This window comes from Dipodomys spectabilis, unplaced genomic scaffold (assembly GCF_019054845.1).
Source record: "Dipodomys spectabilis isolate Male_0828 unplaced genomic scaffold, ASM1905484v1 ptg000073l, whole genome shotgun sequence".
NCBI classification, from domain to species: domain Eukaryota; kingdom Metazoa; phylum Chordata; class Mammalia; order Rodentia; family Heteromyidae; genus Dipodomys; species Dipodomys spectabilis.
The window spans coordinates 8,046,680-8,067,598 of NW_024870750.1; the positions used below are offsets into that span (position 1 = coordinate 8,046,680).

The following is a 20,919-nucleotide window of genomic DNA, read 5'->3' on the forward strand; positions in this document are numbered from 1 at the left end:
CACAGCTTCACTTCCAGCATTTTGGTAGTTCAATAAAGATAAGAATCTCATGGACTTTCCTGTCTGAGCTGGCTTCAAACTTGGATCCTCATATCTCAGCCTCCTGAGTAGATCGGATTATAGGCGTGAGCCACTGGCGCCCAGCTTCCAGCAACATTTTTTTTGGGAGCGGGGGGAGGGGGGTTCCGGTCGTGGGACCTGAGCTCTGAGCCTGGGCGCTGTCCCTCAGCTCTTCAGCTCAAGGCTAGCCCTCTACCACTTGAGCCACAGTGCCACTTCCGGCTTTTTTTTTCTGCTTATGTGGTACTGAGGAATCGAACCCAGGGCCTCAGGCATGCAAGGCAAGCGCTCTACCACTGAGCCACCTTCCCAGACCCTTCCAGCAACATTTTTTACTTGCAAAGAGGAAATTTCTGTCTCTTGTACCTCATTGATGGTTTTGTAATATTGTGCATTGAAAATCTTTTTCCTTTTACCCTTCCAGGATATAGAAAATCAACTTGCAGTGAAATCCAAAGCATTGACTGAGTTAAGACAAAGCCACTTGGCTCTGGGGAGTGAGGACATGCCCCTGTTAGAAGACATCGCATCTGGCATTGATGAGCTGTTTCTTAAGAAGAGCCATGTGTGCAATCAGGTATAAGTATATGCTGTATCAGAAAGTACAGAAAAACAATGATGAGGAAAGTATTGGAGGGGAGGAAGTACCCTTATTATACTACAATGATTATTAACCTGCAGATTATACTACAATATCCTTTTGCATACTAAGTCATTCAAGGCAAAACCCCAGCTCCCAACAACACAGGCAGGAAATCCATTTAACTCTCTCTGTTTTGTCTAGGGGACTCAGGCAGACAAAAACGTCTCCATCTCCCCAAAGCCAGCAGCAGAGCAACTAGCATTGTTCTCAGGCCTGGAGAGGCAGCTCAGGTTTCCCCACGTACAGGGTAGGGGTGTCAGAATCAGGGGTCAGCTGAAGAACTAGGGTGGGTAGGAACAGCACGGAGCTGGGGAGGGGACGAATGTGTGGATGCTGGTAATGCAGTTCCATGTGTCCACATGGGGGGACTACCACAGGAGCGCGGCAGCCCGACCGCCCCACGGCCATGAAAGGAAATCCTAAATATTTAGGCATTGTAGTGGACCCACATTTGCTCCAGAATCTTTATTGTGAGTTATTTGTCCACTTCTCAAACCTACCTCAACCTCGTGTGCCAAGTAAAAATTAGAAATCAGCTAGCTAATGAATGAAATTCATAAGCAACCTTCAGCCTCCTTCCTTCCCCAGGGCTCCAGCAGGAAAATAAGGAGGAGCTCATTCATTTGTTACTATCAAGAGAAAGAGAAAGAAAAACAATGAATCTTCTCCACAAAGAGCTTCTAGGCAGTAAAGGAAATGCACATGAGCAGATCATTGCAATGCAGTCACAATATGATTTTTTTAAAAATACATAGCCAGGCATCGGTGGCTCATGCCTGAAATCCTAGCTACTCAGGAGGCTGAGATCTGAGGATCGTGGTTCAAAGCCAGTAAACCACCAGAAAATAAGAAGTGGCACTGTGGCTCAACTGGTAGAACGCTTGTCTTGAGCTAAAGAGCTGAGGGACAACACCCAGGCCCAGAGTTCAAGTTCCATGAGTGGCAAAAAAAAAAAATACACAGGGGAGTCTCAGAAGGTGACTCAGTGGTAAAGTGCTTGCCTTGCATGCATGAGGCCCTGGGTTCAATTCCTCAGCACCGCATAAACAGAAAAAGCCAGAATTGGTGCTGTGGCTCAAGTGGTAGGGCACTAGCCTTGAGCTGAAGAGCTGAGGGACAGTGCCCAGTCCCAGAGTTCAAGCCCCATGACTGACAACCACAACAACAAAAAATACATAGGGAAAAGAAATTAACTGGGTAATAAATGTTAAAAACAAACAAACAAACATGAAGATAGCTGGGCACCAGTGGCTCAAGCCTATAATCCTAACTACTCAGGAAGCTGAGATCTGAGAATGTTTTGAAGCCAACCCAGGCAGGAAAGTCCATGAGACTCTTATCTTCAATTAGCCACCCAAGAAAGCTGAAAGTAGAACTGTAGCTCAAGTGGTAGAGTAGTAGCCTTGAGTGAAAAAATGCCCAGGCCCTGAATTCAAGCCCCAGGACCAGCACACACACAATATGTAGACAACCTGTGCATGTTTTATAACCCCAACCTTCAAGAGGTTGAGGCAAGAAGATTGTGAATTCAAGGCCAGCCTGGACTGTAGTGAAATCTTATCTCAATAAACAAAACAGATTATACTACAAGTGACCAGTAAGCACAAAGATGTTCAATGTCATTAACTATCAAGGCAATGAAAACCAAAACCACAATACAGTACCAATTTACACCCACAAGGATGGCTGTAATAAAAACAGACAATAATAAGTAACAAGCATAAGCAAAGGAAAAAAGCAAGGGAGAAACTGAAACCTTCATACACTGCTGGTGGGGATATAAAATGATCTAGTTGCTCTGAAAATCAGTGTGGCAGCGCCTCAAAAAATTAAACATAAAGTTAAACATGTGACTCAGCAATTCCATTCTTAGGTAAGAAACCCCCACATTAGAATAGATTCACACCTGGGCTGGGAAGGTGGCTCAGTGGTAGAGCGCTTGCCTTGCATGCATGAGGCCCTGGGTTCGATTCCTCAGCACCACATAAGCAAAAAAAAAAAAAAAAAGCTGGAAGTGGTGCTATGGCTCAAGTGGTAGAATGCTAGCCTTGAGCTGAAGAGCTGAGGGACAGCGCCCAGGCCCAGAGTTCAGGTCCACGACCAGACTCCCCCCCCCCCCCCAAAAAAAATAGATTCACACCGAAAGTTTGGACACGAATGGTTCATAGCATAGTAATTTATAATAGCCCCAAAGTGGAAACAACCCATTGTCTATTGTTACAAATATATAAGCCAAAGGTGGTATGTCCACACACTGGAATCGTATTCAGCCATAATAAAGAATGAAATAACAATACATTCTACCACATTGATAGCCTTGAAAACAACACTAAGCAAAAGAAGCTGGTTACAAAAGACTGCAGATTGTTGATTCCATTTATATGACGTGTTCGGCCCAGGCAGAGCTGTAGAAAGTAGACAAGGGGCTGGAGGAGAATGAGGAATAACTACAAATGAATATGAGCCTTCTTTTGGGGAGAGAAGAAAATGTTCTACAGTTAATTGTGGAGATTGGCCTCTATAGGTGAATTGTGTGGTAGGTGCAGTGTATCTCAGAAGAGTCTTATTTTCAAAGGCAGAAGAGGTGAGCTTAGAGTATCGATTAGCTCTGAAGCAGTGATCACTCCAGTCTACACTCCAGGATGGTTTTCTATCTGCATTCTTGGGTGGGTTATCACACTAAGCCTCAAATGCCTGATCTATAAATCACCTGAAGTCATTTTTGGTAGGTAATAAAATGCTTCAGCATTATCGAAGCATACCTGTGGATAGAATATGCCTGCCATTGCTTTTTGTAGCTGGGCATTAAACAAGTTGCTAGGGCAGAAAGCTGGTAGAGAGCTGGACCTGTGTGCTTGCCTCTTCTTGCCAGCAATCTTCCCCTGAGCCCTTTCTCCCTAGGCTGATACTCTTTTAAATCTTCTCAACTTACTTTTTTCACTTCATGCTAGCACTCTACTACTTGGAGCCATAGATCCACTTCCAGCTTTTTCTGTGATTAATTAGAAATATGTCTCATGGACTTTCCTGCCCAGCTGGCTTCATACTGCAGCTCTCAGATCTCAGCCTCCTGAGAAGCTAGAATTACAGGCGTGAGCCACTGGTGTCAAGCTCTTCTCTGAGATTTTTATGTTCCTTGGCCTCCCTTCCCATTTGCAGCAAATCTTGGAAGACCCTGCTGTATGTACTCACAAATCAGAATGCCTAAAATCTCATTGATGGTAGATTCCCAGGAGAGGAGAGGAATGAGAAGACGGCGTCTTATGGATTATAAGTCAAGGTGTGTCTGCATTGCTTTCCACCTAGGTCACGCAGCTCATCGCCTGCATGCAGGCAGTGCTACAGGAGTGGAGCACATACGATCAGCTGTATGAGGAGGTGAACACCATGGCTATCCGCTTTGGGTACTGCCTGGAGCACTGCACACCCGCCATTGTATCACTGGAGGCCTTGAGATGCCAAGTGGAGAACCTTCAGGTAAATGAGCCACAGCATGGCATTGGGCAGATGGAAGCTGGCACAGCAGTGGACACGTATGTGTTTGTGCTTTCCACAGCGGTAGCCGAGGTAGAGACTAAATTTCTAAAGTGGAATCCCATAAGCAAACCCTGGGTTGAATTTTCCTTCCCATAGCCATGTTATTTCACAATTTGTGTATGTGTGTCCATGTCCTCAGCCCTGAGTGAGTTCCTTCTTGTACTCCTGATCATTTCTCGCTGTCCTGTAAGGTCTGCATGCTTGGGTTGTGGTGAAGCAGAAAACGCCAGCACGCTGCTGTCTTCATGGGAGGTGGGCGGCCATCGGGACCTGACCTTCCCACTGTGTTCTTAGTCCTTGCTAGATGAAGCGGAGAGCAGCGAAGGCAATTGGGAGAAACTTGAGGAGGTCGTCAGCAAACTCAAAGAGTCCTGCCCCTCCATCGCTAAGATAATGGAAGAGAAGTGTCAGGATGCGCGTGCGAGGTACGCTCCACATGCAATCGCAAGGACGGACCAGGCAGCTTGACCTTCCTCCCTTGTGGCCAGTGAGGTGACCGGGCCTTGTAGCGTCTGCTGCATCCTGTGAGATGAGTGGCGTCATCTTATTCTGGCTCCCTCTTGGAAGGCTCTAGTTCACTAAATAAGACTCCGTTTCTCCAGAACTGTTGTACAGCTCACCCAGTATTCCAGATAGTCTAGAAAAGGCCTGTTTACAGCCCAACGTGAAATCCCATGCACCACCTCACACCCAACACTGAGGCAGTCTGCATCATAAGATGTGTTGTAAGGGGCTGGGAAGGTGGCTCTATGGTAGAGCGCTTGCCTTTCATGCATGAGGCCCTGGGTTCGATTCCTCAGTACCACATAAGCAGAAAAAGCCGAAGTAGCGCTGTAGCTCAAGTGGTAGAGCACTAGCCTTGAGCAAAATAAGCTCAGGGACAGCACCCAGGCCCTGAGTTTGAGCCCCACGACTGACAAAAAAAAAAAAAATGTGTTGTAAGAGAGGGAAAATGGTTGTTGAAGTAACTCTTGGGGAGGTTACTATGAGGCTGGAAGGAATTCCTTGCTAAGCTTCATCTCGTGAAGTGGGAAAGTCACAAGGCTTTCGTTTTGCTGTGTAGGATAAGGAAATTGACCAAAGGCAATTGATGGAGTGGTTGGGCTGCCTTGAGCATTCCCTTCCCCTTCCTTCCTACACATCCAGGACTCTAGGAAGTAAGCACTGAGGGAAAAAGACCACTCCCCCACATGAGGCAGTGCATTCGCTATTCAGACAATGTAGGTTACCGGTGCATATACAAGATCATCCATTTCACTTAAAGTTAAATGTTCTAGAGTAGGTACAGGGGCTCATGTCTGTAATCCCAGTTTCTCAGGAAAACTGTGGTTTGATAGCCTAGGCAAAATATTAACATGACCTCATCTCAACATGTAAGTCAGACAGAAGTGAGTCACACCTGTCATCCCAATCACACAAGAGGCTATAGGTAGGAGGATCATGGTCTGAGGCTTTCCCCTGGCAAAAGTAAAGAAAAATGAAGTACTAACGGGGAGGGCATTGCTCAAAACCTGCCTAGCCAGTGCAGTCCTGATTTCAAACTTCAGTATTGTAAAAAGTAAATAAAAATTAAGCTGTTTTTTTTTTACTTAGCTTAAGTTTTTTATTTAATTTTTTTTATTTAATAATATGACTCATTTAAAGGTACCTTCTAGGCAGTGCTTTCTCCACCTTTGCCTAACAGGTGTTCAGAGAGGAAAAGAGATCATTCTTGCCAATCACATTTTGTTATTATAAAATCAAATAAATGGCCTGATTTGGATTTTTGTTTATATAACAGCAATACTGACAACTTTCTTTTTTTTTTTTTTTTTTTTTTTTTTGCCGGTCATGGGGCCTGAACTCTGGGCCTGGGCACTATCCCTCAGCTCTTGAGCTCAAGGCAAGCGCTCTATCACTTGAGCCACAACGCCACTTCCAGCTTTTTCTGCTTATGTGGTGCTGAGGAATCAAACCCAGGGCCTCAGGCATGCAAGGCAAGCACTCTACCACTGAGCCACCTTCCCAGTCCCCAACAATGCTTTTTTTTTTTTTTTTAAAGGCATTTATCCAGGAACTGGTGGCTCATGCCCATCATCCTAGCTATTCAGGAGCTGAGATTTAAGGATCTCAGGTCAAACCAGCCTAGGCAGGAAAGCCCATGAGATTTTTTTTTTGTGGGGGGGGTCCTGTCGTGGGGCCTGAACTCTGGGCCTGGGTGCTGCCCCTCAGCTCTTCAGCTCAAGGCTAGTGCTCTACCACTTGAGCCACAGCACCACTTCCGGCTCTTTTCTTTTTGCTTATGTGGTGCTGAGGAATGGAACCCAGGGCCTCATGCATGCAAGGCAAGCGCTCTACCACTGAGCCACCTTCCCAGCCCCGCCCATGAGATTCTTATCTCTAATTGACCTACTGAAAGCCAGAAGTGGAGCTGTGGCTCAAGTGGTAGAGCACTAGCCTTCAGCTGAAGAGCTGAGGAACAGCACCCAGGCCCAGAGGTCAAGCCCCACTATCAACAAAAAAAAAAGCTCAGGGACAATACTTAAACCTCCATACTGGCACAATACATATAAGCATTTAACAGTGTCTCTTGAGCTGTCCCTCAGCTATTGGCTGTCTGGTAGAGCAAATTATGAGGGAAAGGGTAGAATGAGGGTTGTCCTATCTGCACTCATTGACAGGTGGTCCCAGGCCAACAGTGACCTTGCTGACCAGCTGCAGAAGGCCGAGAGTCAGCTGCAGCTCTGGAAGGCTTACCACAGTGCTCACGCCGAAGCCACCGCCCGGCTGGCTCAACAGGAAGTGAAGTTTGAGCAGCTTGCAGACATCAACACATCTGGAAACAATGTGGCAGAGGTCCTCCCGCTGGCCCTACAGGATGTAAAGGTGAGTGCAAAGCCTTTTGGGAAAACCAAAGCTAAGTTAGCCTAGCAGACAGGGCCTGGGAGGGGCAGCCATGACCCTAGAATAGGACAGAACATGGGGGCAGAGGAAGTCGGCCTGGGCTGTAGACAGTGGACTGTGTCAGATGCCGGCCAGCCGGGATGTGTGGGGTTGAGAGGATTGGGTGACAGCTAGGTCAGGGGGACCTGACACTCTTTCCAAGTTTACACTTCCACGCTGTTACGGTGTATTTAGTTTAATCTCACTGGAGTGTGATAATCAAAGAATAATAGTTGTTGAGTCTTCTCCTTTAAAAATAATCATAATCATAGGCTGAGTGCCAGGTGAGTGGACTTTTCTCTGGGTATAGTAACTGAGATTATACTTAAGAATATCACAATTTCCTCTACAGTGTTTGTCCTATTACTGTTACAAAATAATCCAGAAAATGAATACTATTAGTTTTAAACTCGGTGACAAGATCTTGTATATCTTCTGATGCTAGCACTGAACTCAAAGGGGAGGGAGCAACCAATTTAAGAACAAAGATCCATTTCCTTCTACCAGATCCTCTCAAAACAAAACCCTGGGGCTGGGAATGTGACTTTAGTGCTAGAGTGCTTCCTCAATACCACATAAGAAAAAAAAAAAAAAGCCAGAAGTGGAGCTTTGGTTCAAGTGGGAGAGTGCTAGGCTTAGCCAAAAAAGCTCAGGGACAGTGCTCAGGCCTTGAGTTCAAGTCCCAGGACTGGAAAAAATAATAGTAATAAAAATAAATTTAAAAAAATTTAAAACCTGGAAATTTCACTCAATGGAATTTCCCAGAAGATGTCAAAAATCAATCTCTGCAAATGAATCTGTTTCTGTTAAGAAGTCCTAGGGCAGGGGGTAAGGTTGGAGTGATTCTTGAAATGGCATGAAATCATGTCTCTATAAAGTGTTAAGCCACTAAGCAAAGCATGGGACTGGGCCCAGTTGATGCCTAGGGGTCTATCAACAGGAAGTCTTCTTTATTGGTCAGGGTCAGTTCTGCCTCTGAACTGACAAGTTTCAGAACAGCACTAACGAGACAGGCCTTCTGAAGAAAACTTAATCTCTGTCATCTATTTACAATAATAAGCAGTCAGGGGGTGCTGGGAAGGTAGCTCAGTGGTAGAGTGCTTGCCTTGCATGCATGAGGTCCTGGGTTCTATTCCTTAGTACCACATAAGCAGAAAAAGCTGGAAGTGGTGGTGTAGCTCAAGTGGTAGGGCACTGGCCTTGAGCTGAAGAGCTGAGAGACAGCACCCAGGCCCAGAGTTCAGTTCCCAGACCAGCAACAAAAACAAAAAAAATCAATAAGCAGCCATGGTTAGAGGGATGGCTCCCGTGTTAGAAGCTCAGCCAATGAGTGAGTGAAGACATCAGATACCAAGTTCAAGTCCTGGTCTCAGACCAAAAACAAAACAATCACAAGATGAGTAAGTAGCTCAAGTGTAGACTGCTAGGCTTGAGCAAAAAGCTTAGGGCCAGTGCCCAAGCCCTGTGTTCTAGCCCCAGAACAGCATTCCCCAACTCACTCCCCCACCCTCAAAAAAAGGCACTCAAGTTTTGGCAAAAATTCTCCTAGATGCTGCTAATCTGGTGAAGGGGAGAATTACAGTGTGAAAGGCAGAGTGGATGTTTGGGAACCTCTGGTTTCTTCTCCAGGAGCTGCAGGATGGTGTGCAGAAGACAAAAGAAGCCTTTCTCCAAAATATCACCCTCCTTGATGGACTCCCCCAGCCCTCAGAGCTGGGCAGCCCCCAGCTGCTCACAGTTCAACGGCACTCCCTGCAGAGAGCTGACTACCTGGAAAAGATGCTGTTGCTGAAGGCGAATGAATTCGAGGTTCATTTCACTCTTCCATTCAGGTCGAAGGCTTTGGGCATTTGCATACTGCCTTCTATAACCGTGCTTAATGAAGCCATGCCAAACTACATGAGTCTGGCTTCCATCACAGGCAGTGGGCAGATCTTAAGCATCCACTTAGCCTTTACTGAACATATCAATAGAAGAAGTGATCATTTCAGACCCTCTCAAAGTTGGTAGGCTAACTGAGTCGTAGAAGTAGCTGCTTGAGTCTTGGCCATTAGTATTCTTTATCTTGATTTTTGAAAAGCTACCTAGATCCCAGGATGCTCCAAAATGGAGTCTCAGCACCAGGCTCAAAGACACACAGTCAAAAAACCAAGGGACTGGGCTGGGAAGGTGGCTCAGTGGTAGAGCGCTTGCCTTGCATGCCTGAGGCCCTGGGTTCGATTCCTCAGCACCACTTAAGCAAAAAGAAAAAAGCTGGAAGTGGCGCCGTGGTTCAAGTGGTAGAGCGCTAGCCTTGAGCTGAAGAGCTGAGGGACAGCGCCCAGGCCCAGAGTTCAGGCCCCACGACTGGACCCAAAAAAAAACCAAAAAACCAAGGGACTTCTGAGTAGTCATCTCTGGTTTTTTTTTGTTGTTGTTGTTGTTTAAGAGAGGAAGGAGCTTCTGTGGTTGAAAACAATCATGAAGTTTCATTAGCCCCTAAGGCTATATGCTTAATATTTGTTCATGAAAATGTTCTCTAATGAAAATGTCTCTTTTTCTAGATGATTCTCTCGCAGTTTAAGGATTTTGAGGACCGGCTGGGATCTTTAAAAAATCTTATTACACATGAGGAAGAGAATTTGGATCAACTTTACCATCAAGAAAAAGAAGACAATCCTGACTCATTTCTGGTATTGATAGTGTTTGTTTTTCATAAGGGCTTCAGCTCACCATAAGATTAAAATTAAGCTAATTACTGCTGCATTCTAGAAGGTGTTTGCAGCCTGTTTAACTGTTGAGCACAGCTATTTATTTGCCTTTCATTCCTACACTAAGGTCTGGGAAAGTAGAACAATGGTAGGTATCTGTTTTCGTAAATGTCATAGTAACTTTTCCTAGATATTTTTTTTATCTTCAGGACCTTTACAGATTAGCTTCAGTGAACCAGAAAAATGTAGGGATTGGCTTTTGTGACTAGTTGAATTTTTCTGTTGAGTTGATCAGATATAAAATATTTATAAGAGCCAGGCACGTGTGGCTCATACCTGAAACTCTAGCTACTTAGGAGATTTGAGGATTGTGGTTCAGAGCCAGCCCAGGCAGGATGGCTGTGTGACTCTTCCTGTCTCCAATTAACTACCAGAAAAAGCAAGTGGTGCTGTGGCTCAAAGTGTTAGAGCACTAGCCTTGAGCAAAAAGGCTCAGGGACAGTGTGCCCAGGTCCTGAATTCAAGCCCCAAAACTGACAAAGTAAATAAATAAAATACTCTTACAAATGAGTACTTGGTTTTTTTTAAATTACCTTAGCAAGCTGGAAATGTGCTTAGTGGTAAAGTGCTTGCCTAGCATTCATGAAGTCCTAGGTTCAATTCCTCAGTACCTCATAAACAGAAAAGGCCAAAAGTGGAGCTATGGTTCAAGTGGTAGAACACTAGCCTTGCACACAGACATTCAGGGACAGTCCCCAGGACCAGTAAAAAAAACACAAACAAACAAATTACCTTAGTAAGTTTTCTGTAGTTAATATAAGTGAATGAAATAATCGGAGCTTTCTGAATCTTGAAGGATTGATGTTTATAAGCTTAGATCAGGAATCAGAAAATAATATCCAACATATGTGTGTATACACACATATACATACATACATACCTGAGAGTTTGTAAAGTTTTATTTGAACCTAGCCATGTCCCTCCATTTACACATTAACTACAAGAGCTACACTGCAAGGCAGAGTTGAGTAGTTGCTATGGAGACCACATTGCCCACAAAAGCCTAAAATATTGATGATTTGGCTTTTTATAGAACCTGTTTGCTGACTCTATAAACTAGAATATTGCAGCACAGTCCTAGTGAGAATGTGGATATTGAGAAAGAGCTTCTTTGTTTAACAGAGTTGACCTAGAGGTTGTCCTGAAATGTCTTTTTTAAGTGAAAATTTGATCACTTTTACTTTCTTCTGATTTCATATCCTATCAAAATACGAGTGGAATATTCATGTTTTGTCATAGAACACTTGAGCCCTGCCCCTCAGCAATTTTTGACTTATTTTTCAGGCAACATTTTATATTTTTGCCCGGGGCCAGCCTTGGACCATGATCCTCTTTCCTCAGTTTCTTACAGAACTGAGATTACAGGCATGTGCTACAATGTCTAGCTTTGAAATAGTCCTTGTAACTTTTGCCAAGTCTACCCTTGAACCATGATCGTCTTTTCTCCACTTCCCAGTCCTTGGATTGCATGTATGAATCACTTTGTTTCTGCCTCAGAAACGTTTTGTCAAAAGACAAAATCTGGTGTGCTTTCCCACTTCCTGGGTTGTTTTCAATCTGACCACCTGTACAGGTTGGTATTCCAGAATAGACCATAGCACTGAGCGGGCCTTATATTTAGCTCAGGTCCTGATTTGTCTCATCTTTGAGATAAGGAAGCCATTTTGTCATCTAGGTATAAATTGTTGACATCTAAAAATCTGGACCTGCTTCATTATTTTCTAGAATCCTGTGTTGGCACTGACAGCCCAGTCACCAGCCATTGAACGCTTGAACGAAGAGAGCCTCAAGCTCCCACTCAGTGATGTTGCCATAAAGACGCTGCAGACAGTGAACCGGCAGTGGACCCGGGCCACAGCCACGGCACTAGACCACTGCAGGTCAGCACACTGATTCCCTACTGTCATTTCTATGGAGGTAAAATTAACAACTTGGAGTTCAAGAATGTCATTGTTCTGTGACTCTGCTTTGTTTTAAACCTTTCTAGTGAACTTCAGGAAAATGCACTGAATGAAAGGTTTCTTCATTGCTGTGAGAAGTGGGTCGAGCTGTTGGAGAAGACAGAAGAGATGCTTAAAGCGGATACTGCCCAGAGCCTCCCGGCTCTCCTAGAACAGCAGAAAGCATTTGCAGTAAGCCTGTGCTCTCCAAAAGCCATCTTTTTATATCTTTGACTAGGACTTGAACTCAGAACCTGGGCCCTGTCCCTTAGCTTTTTTGTTCAAGGCTCTCTATGACACCTTTATTTTTTGGTGGTTAATTGGAGATAAGATTCTCATGGACTTTCCTGCCCAGGCTGATTTCAAACTTGATCCTCAGATCTCAGCTTCCTGTGTAGCTAGGATTAAGAGGTGAACCACCAGAGCCTGGCTTCCATTTCTCTTCTTTTTGTGTTTTTGTGTTTGGCTTTTTTTTTTGAGAAAGGGTGTCCCTCTGTATACCAAGCTGTCCTGAAATTCACTGTGTAGTGCAGAGCTGCTTCATTGAATGTGTCTCGTTAAGCAAATTCAGTTGTCCATTGATTTGTAAAATTCTTGCACATTTCAAAAATTTCAACATGTTATTCTGCTATGTTTTATGAATGACAGGTGGCATGCTCAGGTATCCTGTAGCACCTGGAAGCTTGTAGAACAACTTTGCTTCCATAGAATGCAGACGTCGTGCCAATCTACCAAGGGCTCAGAATCATCAGTGCATTTTCCCTGCCTACTTTACTATACAGTGAAGCACCTGGGATAATTACAATGCAGCATTAATAGTATCAAGAAGAGTTTCCTGTCCTTGTACTGCTAGATATTTAAAACACTTCTAGATAGATAAGGAATGGCGTTGATCAAATGCATTGTATTCATAAATTGACATGTTGAAGTAAAACCCCTTTGCATAACTGCTTAAAGATAATTTTAAAAATTAAAATAGCACATTTCTAGGGCTGGGAATGTGGCTTAGTGGTAGAGTGCTTCCCTCACATGCGTGAAGCCCTGGGTTTGTTTCCTCAGTACCACATAAACAGCAAAAGCCAGAAGGGGCAGTATGGCTCAAGTGGTAGAGTACTAGCCTTGAGCAAAAGAAGCTGAGGGATGGATAGTACCTGGGGCCTGAGTTCAAGCCCCAGGACTGGTAATAAATAAATAAGACATTTTTAGTGGTTAGTCTGCATTTCAGTAGCATGCAGGATTAGGCATTTAGGCATAGTTATTAGACCTATTTGCTTTTAGTATTATATTTCTACTTGATAATTGATATGATAGTTGGGCATGTTTTTAGTTGAGTTCAAATAATTTGAAAATTCATTGTTTCTCCTATCCTTTGAGAACTTAAATTTTAATAGGAAGTACAAGTTCTATACCAATAAATGTGCTGTATTTGCTGATATTTTATATTTTGGATCTTATAGATGTTAGAAGCTGAGGTTTCTATAAACCAGATAATTTCTGATTCTTACGTCACTCAGTCCTTACAACTCCTGGACGCTAGAGAACTAGAGAAGAGGTAAGCTGTCTGGGACTTACAGGGCCAGTACAGTGGCTGGGCCCAAGCTTTCTGATTTGGGTACCTATGTGTGGGGGGATGGGGTGGTATTTCAATATATGGATATAATGTAAGGTCATCAAATCAAGGCAGTAGGCCTCAAACCACCACACTCAGCTTTTTATTGGTTATAATGGAGGTCTTACAAACTTTTTGCTCTGGCTGGGTTTAGACTTCAATCCTCCAGATCTCTACCTCCTGAGTAGCTAGAATTATGAGTGTGAGGCACCAGCCCTGGCCCATTGATCTATTTTCTTCATTTCCATGAGATATTTGGTATAATATTTGATACAGTAGCTCAGTGTTAAGAAATGGTAGTTGTTGGGGGGGCAGGGGAAGGTTGAGAAGGGATGTGAAGGGTAAACAAAGGAGGAGGCTGCAATGCTCGATAAGAATGTACTCATTATCTTCCCCATGTAATTGTAACCCCTCTGTACAGTGTGTTCACAATAAAAAATAAATAAATAAAAATAATTTTAAAAAATTAAAATTAAAAAAGAAATGGTAGTTGTGCATGCTGACACACTTCAGGTATGTTCTGCTAAACACCTTTAACTACTGCACACTGCCCCTGATGTTTAAGTGAATTAGGGTCCAGCTTTTAAGACGCTGTTTATCCCATGTAAATTATGCACACAAATTGTGAGTGTGCTTCTGTTACTTGCTGCTAATTATATTTTTCCTGCATGCTCATGTCAAGAATCTCTAGCCATCCATTTTCTTCCCCAGACCAGAATTTGTTTCAGAATTCTCTAAGCTGAGAGACCAGTGGCAGAGTGCTGTGCATGGCGTTCGGCAGAGGAAGCAGGATATCGACAAGCTGGTGAGACAGTGGCAATACTTCACCAGCTCCATGGAGGACTTGCTGCGCTTCCTATCCAATACCAGCCACCTGCTCTCTGCTGTGAAGAGCCAGGATGGTTACAGCCTCTACCAGAGCAGACGTCTGATCTGTGAGCTGAAGGTACTGCAGGCACTTGCAGCAGGAGAGCCATGGGTGGGCTTCACTAACGCAATGTTCCCTCACCTCATGGCTCTGGTGCTATGGTGCATGTGTGCTCTGTGCATAGCAAAACCAGCCTATGGCAGACACCACACCCCACAGCCTAGATGAAAGGTTAGGAGACTCCATCTCACCATTCATCTAGAAAGAGCAAACCTCGTGGGCAATGCAAGAAAGTTTACAGTGAAGATGGGTGGGTAGAATGGAAGACTTTTGGAGTAACAGTGTCTTGTCACCCAAACTCTTAAGGCACTGGCTTTTTGTGTATGTGTGCTTGTACTAGAGCTTGAACTCGGCCTGAGCACTGTCCTGAGCTTTTTTGGTCAAGGCTAGCACTCTACCACTTGAGCCACAGCTCTACTTTTGACTGTTTGGTAGTTAACTGGAGATAAAAGAATACTTTATTTGGGAATATGCTGTCTCCTCAAAGTAAAACTTCAGCTTTTTTTTTTTTTTTTGGGTCCAGTCATGGGGCCTGAACTCTGGGCCTGGGTGCTATCCCTCAGCTCTTCAGCTCAAGGCTAGCGCTCTACAACTTGAGCCACAGCACCACTTCTGGCTTGTTTCTTTTTGCTTATGTGGTGCTGAGGAATCGAACCCAGGGCCTCATGCATGCAAGGCAAGCACTCTACCACTGAGCCATCTTCCCAGCCCAAACTTTAGCTTTTGATGTGAATGGGTGTCCATGTGTAAATTCTGACCACATTTTTCTAATTTATATCTAATTAAACACCAGAAGTTCGGAAGGAAATACATACTAACACACATTTTTATCAAATCAGAGGCTCAACCTCATCACTTTTTTTTGTCTGTGTAGAATAAAGAGATCCATTTGCAGCGCTGGAGAACCACCTATGTGCTAGCCTTGGAAGCTGGGGAGAAGTTACGGTCCACGCCTGCCCTGGGTGCTCAGGCATCAATTGATGAGATGCTCACTCAGCTTCAGGACACCTGGAAGAACACAGAGCTGCAGCTAGGCGAGATGATCAAGTGGTTCCTGAGCACTGTAGAGGTGACCCTTCACTTACTTTTCTGCTCCTGATATCCACACACAGTGCAAGTGGTTTTGTTTGCTATGTGAAAGCGGCAGAGATTTTAGAAAATCTAATACTGGCAGTGTTCCAGTGAAGGTTAAGTCCTACTAATCTTTGAGTTGTGCCAGTGCCTTAATAAGAATACAGCATGGAAAAAGCTCAGTGTTGAGTATATAAGTACTTGAAGTACTATCAAGATATACTTTTTTTGTATGCATGTGTGCCAGTCCTGGGACTTGAACTCAAGATCTGGGCTCTGTCCCTGAGCTTCTTTTTCTGAAGTCTAGTACTCTACCACTTGAGAGCTCTACTTCGAGGGCTTTTTTTTTTTTTTTTTAACTGGTTAACTGGAAATAGGAGTCTCACAGACTTTCCCCATAGTTTCAAACCATGATCCTCAGATTTCAGCCTGCTGAGTAGCTAGTACTGGTACAGGCTTGGGCCATTGGTGCCTGGCTTATTAAGATATATCCCTCCTCCTCCCCCCCCCCCCCCCCCAATCAGTCGTGGGGCTTGAACTCAGAACCTGTGTACTATCCCTGAGCTCTTTTGTTCAAGGCTAGTGTTCTACCACCTTGAGCCATAGCACCACTTCCAGATTTCTGGTGGTTAATTGGAGATTAGGTCTCATGGACTTTCCTGCCCAAGCTAACTTTGAACCACATCCTCAGATCTCAGCCTCCTGAGTTGCTAGGGTTACAGGCAGGAGCCACCAGTGCCTGGCTAAGATGTACTTTTATGAGTACATTCTACATGTGTTCTACAGTCCTGGGGTATAATACATAAAAATAAGTACAGTGATACTAAAGTTGTCTGCCATCATCAGAGAATGTACTTTTCTACACAGTGAACATCCTAGATAATTTAGACTATTTATTTAACAAGTAAAATGTTTTATTCTAAGTCATTAGTAGAAAAGTCATTGTTTTGCTTTGCATCTCAAGGACTCTAAACTATAGTGATCCTAACATTATAATGTTCTTTTTGAGTTCTGGTACAGTTTTAATTGCTTTTCTTTCTCTCTTCTGAATATTAACTTTTCTTTGGTGCCCATTGTGGGGCTTGAATTCAAGGCTTGGATGTTCTTCCTGAACTTCTTTTGCTCAAGGCTAGCCCTCTACCACTGAGGCACAGTTTTTCTTTGGCTTTTCCATGCTTAATTGGAGGTAAGAGTCTCATGTATTTTCCTACCCAGGCAAGCTTCAAGGCATGATCCTCAGATCACAGCTTCCTGAGAAGCTAGAATTACAGGTGTGAACCACGGGTGCTCAGTAAGCTATCTGTTTTACATTCTGTTTTTGTCTGAGCTACTGAAAATGGTCCACTTTCCTCCCTATCTGCTGTGTATCCCCATAGTAGATAACCAAGCTTTAGTCAGTGTTGTTTTTTCCAAATCAAGAGCCAGTATTCTCTGAGCCTGTTTTCTCATTTTTAAATGTGACAGTATTTCCCTGCTATGTCCTATGGTTGTTATGATTACAAATAATATTGTTTGAGAAAGCTTGGCAGACCACACAGTACCTGAAGCAAAAGGTGGCAGGTGGAGAGCAATGGTGAAGGGGGAAGCTGGATCTGAAGAGGTTAACCCAGCCAGGCATCAGGAAGAGAAGAGCAGGGGCAAGGGGGAATGGGGTCAGAATGCTTTCTGTTCACATGTGAAAATGGTTGAGATTAGTTTGAGAAGGCAAAGAGAATGAAATAATGTGAAGAAAGGAGAGAGTCTGACCAAGGCTTATTGTATGCCTATATGGACATATCAAAACGAAAACCCCTTGTACAAGTAAATGATGCAAAAACGTAGAGAGAGCTGGGTGCCTTCGGTTCACACCTGTCAGCTACTCAGGAAGCTGAGATCTGAGGATTCTGGTTCAAAATTTGCCCAGGCAGGAAAGTCAGTGATACTAACTTATCTCCAATAAACTACAAAAAAACAAAAAAAACTAGAAGCAGAGTGTGGTGGCTCAAGTGGTAGAGCACTAGCCTTGAGCAAAAAAAGCTCAAGCCCTAGGACACACACACACACACACACACACACACACACACACACACACACACACACACACACACACACACACACGTAGATGGAGACAAGAGTCAGGGAGGGATGACATCAGAAAAGATGAAGAAAAGTAGCTGAAAGCTTTTTGTTAAATCATATGCTAAGATCACAAGTAGTAGAAACTAATCCTTAGTTAGCAGTTCAAATATGAGGTTCTCCAAAATTAAACAAGAAATAAGACTAGATAGATATAAGGAAGGAGAAAGAACTAGTTCCAAACAATCTAACCCAGAGCCTCAAATGAGCCACAGGGCAAGCTGACAGCCCTTTCAGATCAGCTGCAGGAGACAAGGAAACAGCTTTTCTGGGTGATTTACAAAATCATGCTTCAAAGGAACACTATGTGGATTAAATGAGCAATTCTATTACTACTGTTCGTTCTTAAGATCTATGAACTTATCCATTTTAATCCTGTTTTCAAATAGACCTGGAACCAGTGTGAAAAGAAAATCAAGGAGCTGAAAAGCAGGCTGCAGGTTTTCAAAGCACAAAGCAAAGACCCTCTCCCTGAACTACATGAGGACCTGCACAAAGAAAAGGAGCTGATGAAGGTACTGGAGTCTGAACCCTTGGTCAAGATACTCACTCAGCTCTTTTCTGGACGCTTCAAGAGTTTGCTTGCCTGTCTCTGTATTCACACTGAGATTTCTGTTCACTTGGAAGGTTTTTATCCTATCTTCTAACATCATATGCAGGTGTCTTCTAGCTTTCAATTGATACTTTTTACAATCCTTATGTGAAGATAAAAAAAGACTTGAAGAGGGGCTGGGAAGGTGGCTCAGTGGTAGAGCGTTTGCCTTGCATATATGAGGCCCTGTGTTTGATTACCCAGCACCACATAAGCAGAAAAAGCCAGAAGTGGCGCTGTGGCTCAAGTGTAGAGTGCTAGCCTTGAGCTAAAGAGCTGAGGGACAGCGCCCAGGCCCAGAGTTCAGGCCTCACGACTGACCAAAAAAATAAAAAAAGACTTGAAGAAATACCCTTCTTAGGATGTTAGAGGTTTTCTCCCTTATGTCTTCTTTCTGTTTCTCTTCTGTAATACAATATGACTTGAAATTTTAGAGGCTATATCTAAGATTTATTCGTAACAAATAGCCTTATCTTTGAAATAAGAGTAAAGAATGACTACAGATTTTTTTTAAATCAGTAGGTTCGTTTTTTTTGCTTGAGTACATTTTTATAAAACTTTGCAAATTTGTTCGCCTAATTGATAGCACACTACTTTGCAGAAGGCAAAGCCAACTTATGGATAGGAATATGACTGTAAAATTTCCACATCAAGACATTCCTGCATCTTTTTTGACAATTTCATGTTCAAAAGACATGGAGAGGAGACCCTTTGCTGGTGGTTCATGGCTGCAATCTTAGTTACTCTGGAGGCCAAGATCTGAGGGTCATTGTTCAAAGCCAGACTGGACAGGAAAGTCCTTGAGATTCATCTCCAATTAAGCACCAAAGAAGCCAAAAGTAGACCTGTGGCTCAAGTGGTAGAACTCTATCCTTGAGCTGAAAAGCTCAGGGACAGTGTCCAGCCCCTGAATTCAAGCCTAAGGACAGTCACCAAAAAAAAAAAAAAAAACACAACACCATGGTTCAAGTGTTAGAGTGCTTAACTAGTCTATGCAGGGCCCAGGTTCCATTCCTATCACCATAGACACTGAGGACCTGTTAAGTTGTTAAGTTGTGGTTTTTTTGTTTGTGTTTTGGGGTTGTTTTGTTTTTGTTTTTCTCTCTTAAGTGATTTTAGAGATCAAATGAAAAAAGTAAGTGCTATTTAATGCCCATAAACCCAACAGTCAGCGGGCTGAGGCAGAGAGATGATGAGTTCAAAGGCAGCCAAAAAAAGAAAAAAGGAAAAGCATTAGGAAGGAGTAAGTAGTAGTGTTCTTGAAGCCATTTCACAAATGAGGGTTCTTAAGACTTCCTACAGCTTTTTTTCTTTCTTGCAAAATTTTCTAATGTGCTAACTAAAAAAGTGAAGCACTGGTGGCTCATGCCTGTAATCCTAGCTGCTCAGGAGGCTGAGATCTGAGGATCGCGGTTCAAAGCCAGCCCGCTCCTTCCTTCCCACTGCTTACAGCAGGCATATGAATGCAGTTTGTCCCTTCTTCAGTCACTTGGTATTGTGGGGTATTTTTTTAACTTTTGCTAGTCCGACAGGTGTGGCATCTCTTTACAGTTTCTGATTGAGTATTTTTCATATCGCCCTGTCATAACTACCCTTTTGTGACTTGCCTATTCATACTTTTTATTCAATTTTGTGTTGACCTTATTTGTCATCTTCTTGATTGAAATACTGCTCTATTGAATACATGCTTTGTAAATGTCTTCAGCCATAGGAAAGCTTGTTTTTCTACTTTTGTGTGTGTGTCACTGTCTGAACAAAAGACTATGTTGTTGTAATATAGATGAATGTATTGGTATTTTCCTATATGATTTGTGCTCTCTTTTCCTTTGAGAAATAAATATCCATGCTTAGAATACACTCTTTCAGGCAGCTGGGCACTGGTGGCTCATGCCTGTAATTCTAGCTACTCAGGAGGCTGAGATCTGAGAATCACAGTGCAAAGCCGGCCAGAAAAGTCTGTGAGACTCAACTCCAGTTAATCACCAAAAAAAAAAAGGCAAAAAATGCCAGAAGTGGAGCCATGGCTCAAGTGGAAGAGCACTAGTCTTGAGCTCAAAAAGCTCAGGGACAGCAACCAGGCCCTGAGTTCAAGCCCAGGATCAGGAAAACAAAAACAAAAACCTCGTATTTCCCTCTGAAAACTTTTGTTGCTTTCTGCCTTTGCCTCTTTATTTGGTTTTAGGAATTGTTTACAAATGCTTTAATTGAATGCCTATTTTGAATATTACTCAGATAGATAACTAGTTATCCTGGTGTCTGTTTATTGAATAGTCCAGAGTCGGATCTCAAGTTCTCATATAGGCTTGTTTCTCAGTTCTGTACCCTATTTTCTTACTCCATTCCTTCAGCTTTACTGTCAATCTGTCTTGATTACCAGGCTTTATGCTAACAGGTCTTCCTTTCAGTGGTGATGTGCAGCACTTGCTCTTCCACATTCCTTGGTCTTTGTTCTTCATAATCGCTCCCCTTAGCCGCGTTGCTAAAGATCAAACCCAGGGTCCGCTGCACGCTAGGCAAGTGCTCTACCACTGAGCTGCGCCTTCACCCAGCTCTTCACTTTGAGAAGCAACCTTCCAAACTACAAAAAGTCCTGATAAGACTTGCTAGCATTGCACGCACTTTATAGAGTAACTTGATGCAAATTAGTATCTTATTGAAATCGAGTGCCAGTTCACAAATGTGGCATAGTTCTCTTTTTAGCTATTTTTAAGTATTGTCAGTAATGTTTCATTTTCTTTACATAGTATGATGT

At 43.4% G+C, this 20,919-nt stretch overlaps 1 protein-coding gene across 1 annotated transcript in view; it reads left to right on the forward strand.

Annotated features, from left to right (window-relative positions):
- Syne2 (spectrin repeat containing nuclear envelope protein 2) overlaps window positions 1-20,919 on the forward strand; it is a 259,939-nt gene that overhangs the window by 198,230 nt on the left and 40,790 nt on the right. Inside the window, 12 exon segments of the mRNA XM_042682550.1 lie at window positions 485-637; window positions 4,010-4,180; window positions 4,535-4,665; window positions 6,901-7,105; window positions 8,792-8,971; window positions 9,706-9,834; window positions 11,638-11,792; window positions 11,900-12,044; window positions 13,310-13,404; window positions 14,173-14,407; window positions 15,264-15,458; window positions 17,965-18,090. Coding sequence (XP_042538484.1) covers window positions 485-637; window positions 4,010-4,180; window positions 4,535-4,665; window positions 6,901-7,105; window positions 8,792-8,971; window positions 9,706-9,834; window positions 11,638-11,792; window positions 11,900-12,044; window positions 13,310-13,404; window positions 14,173-14,407; window positions 15,264-15,458; window positions 17,965-18,090 — 1,920 coding nt within the window.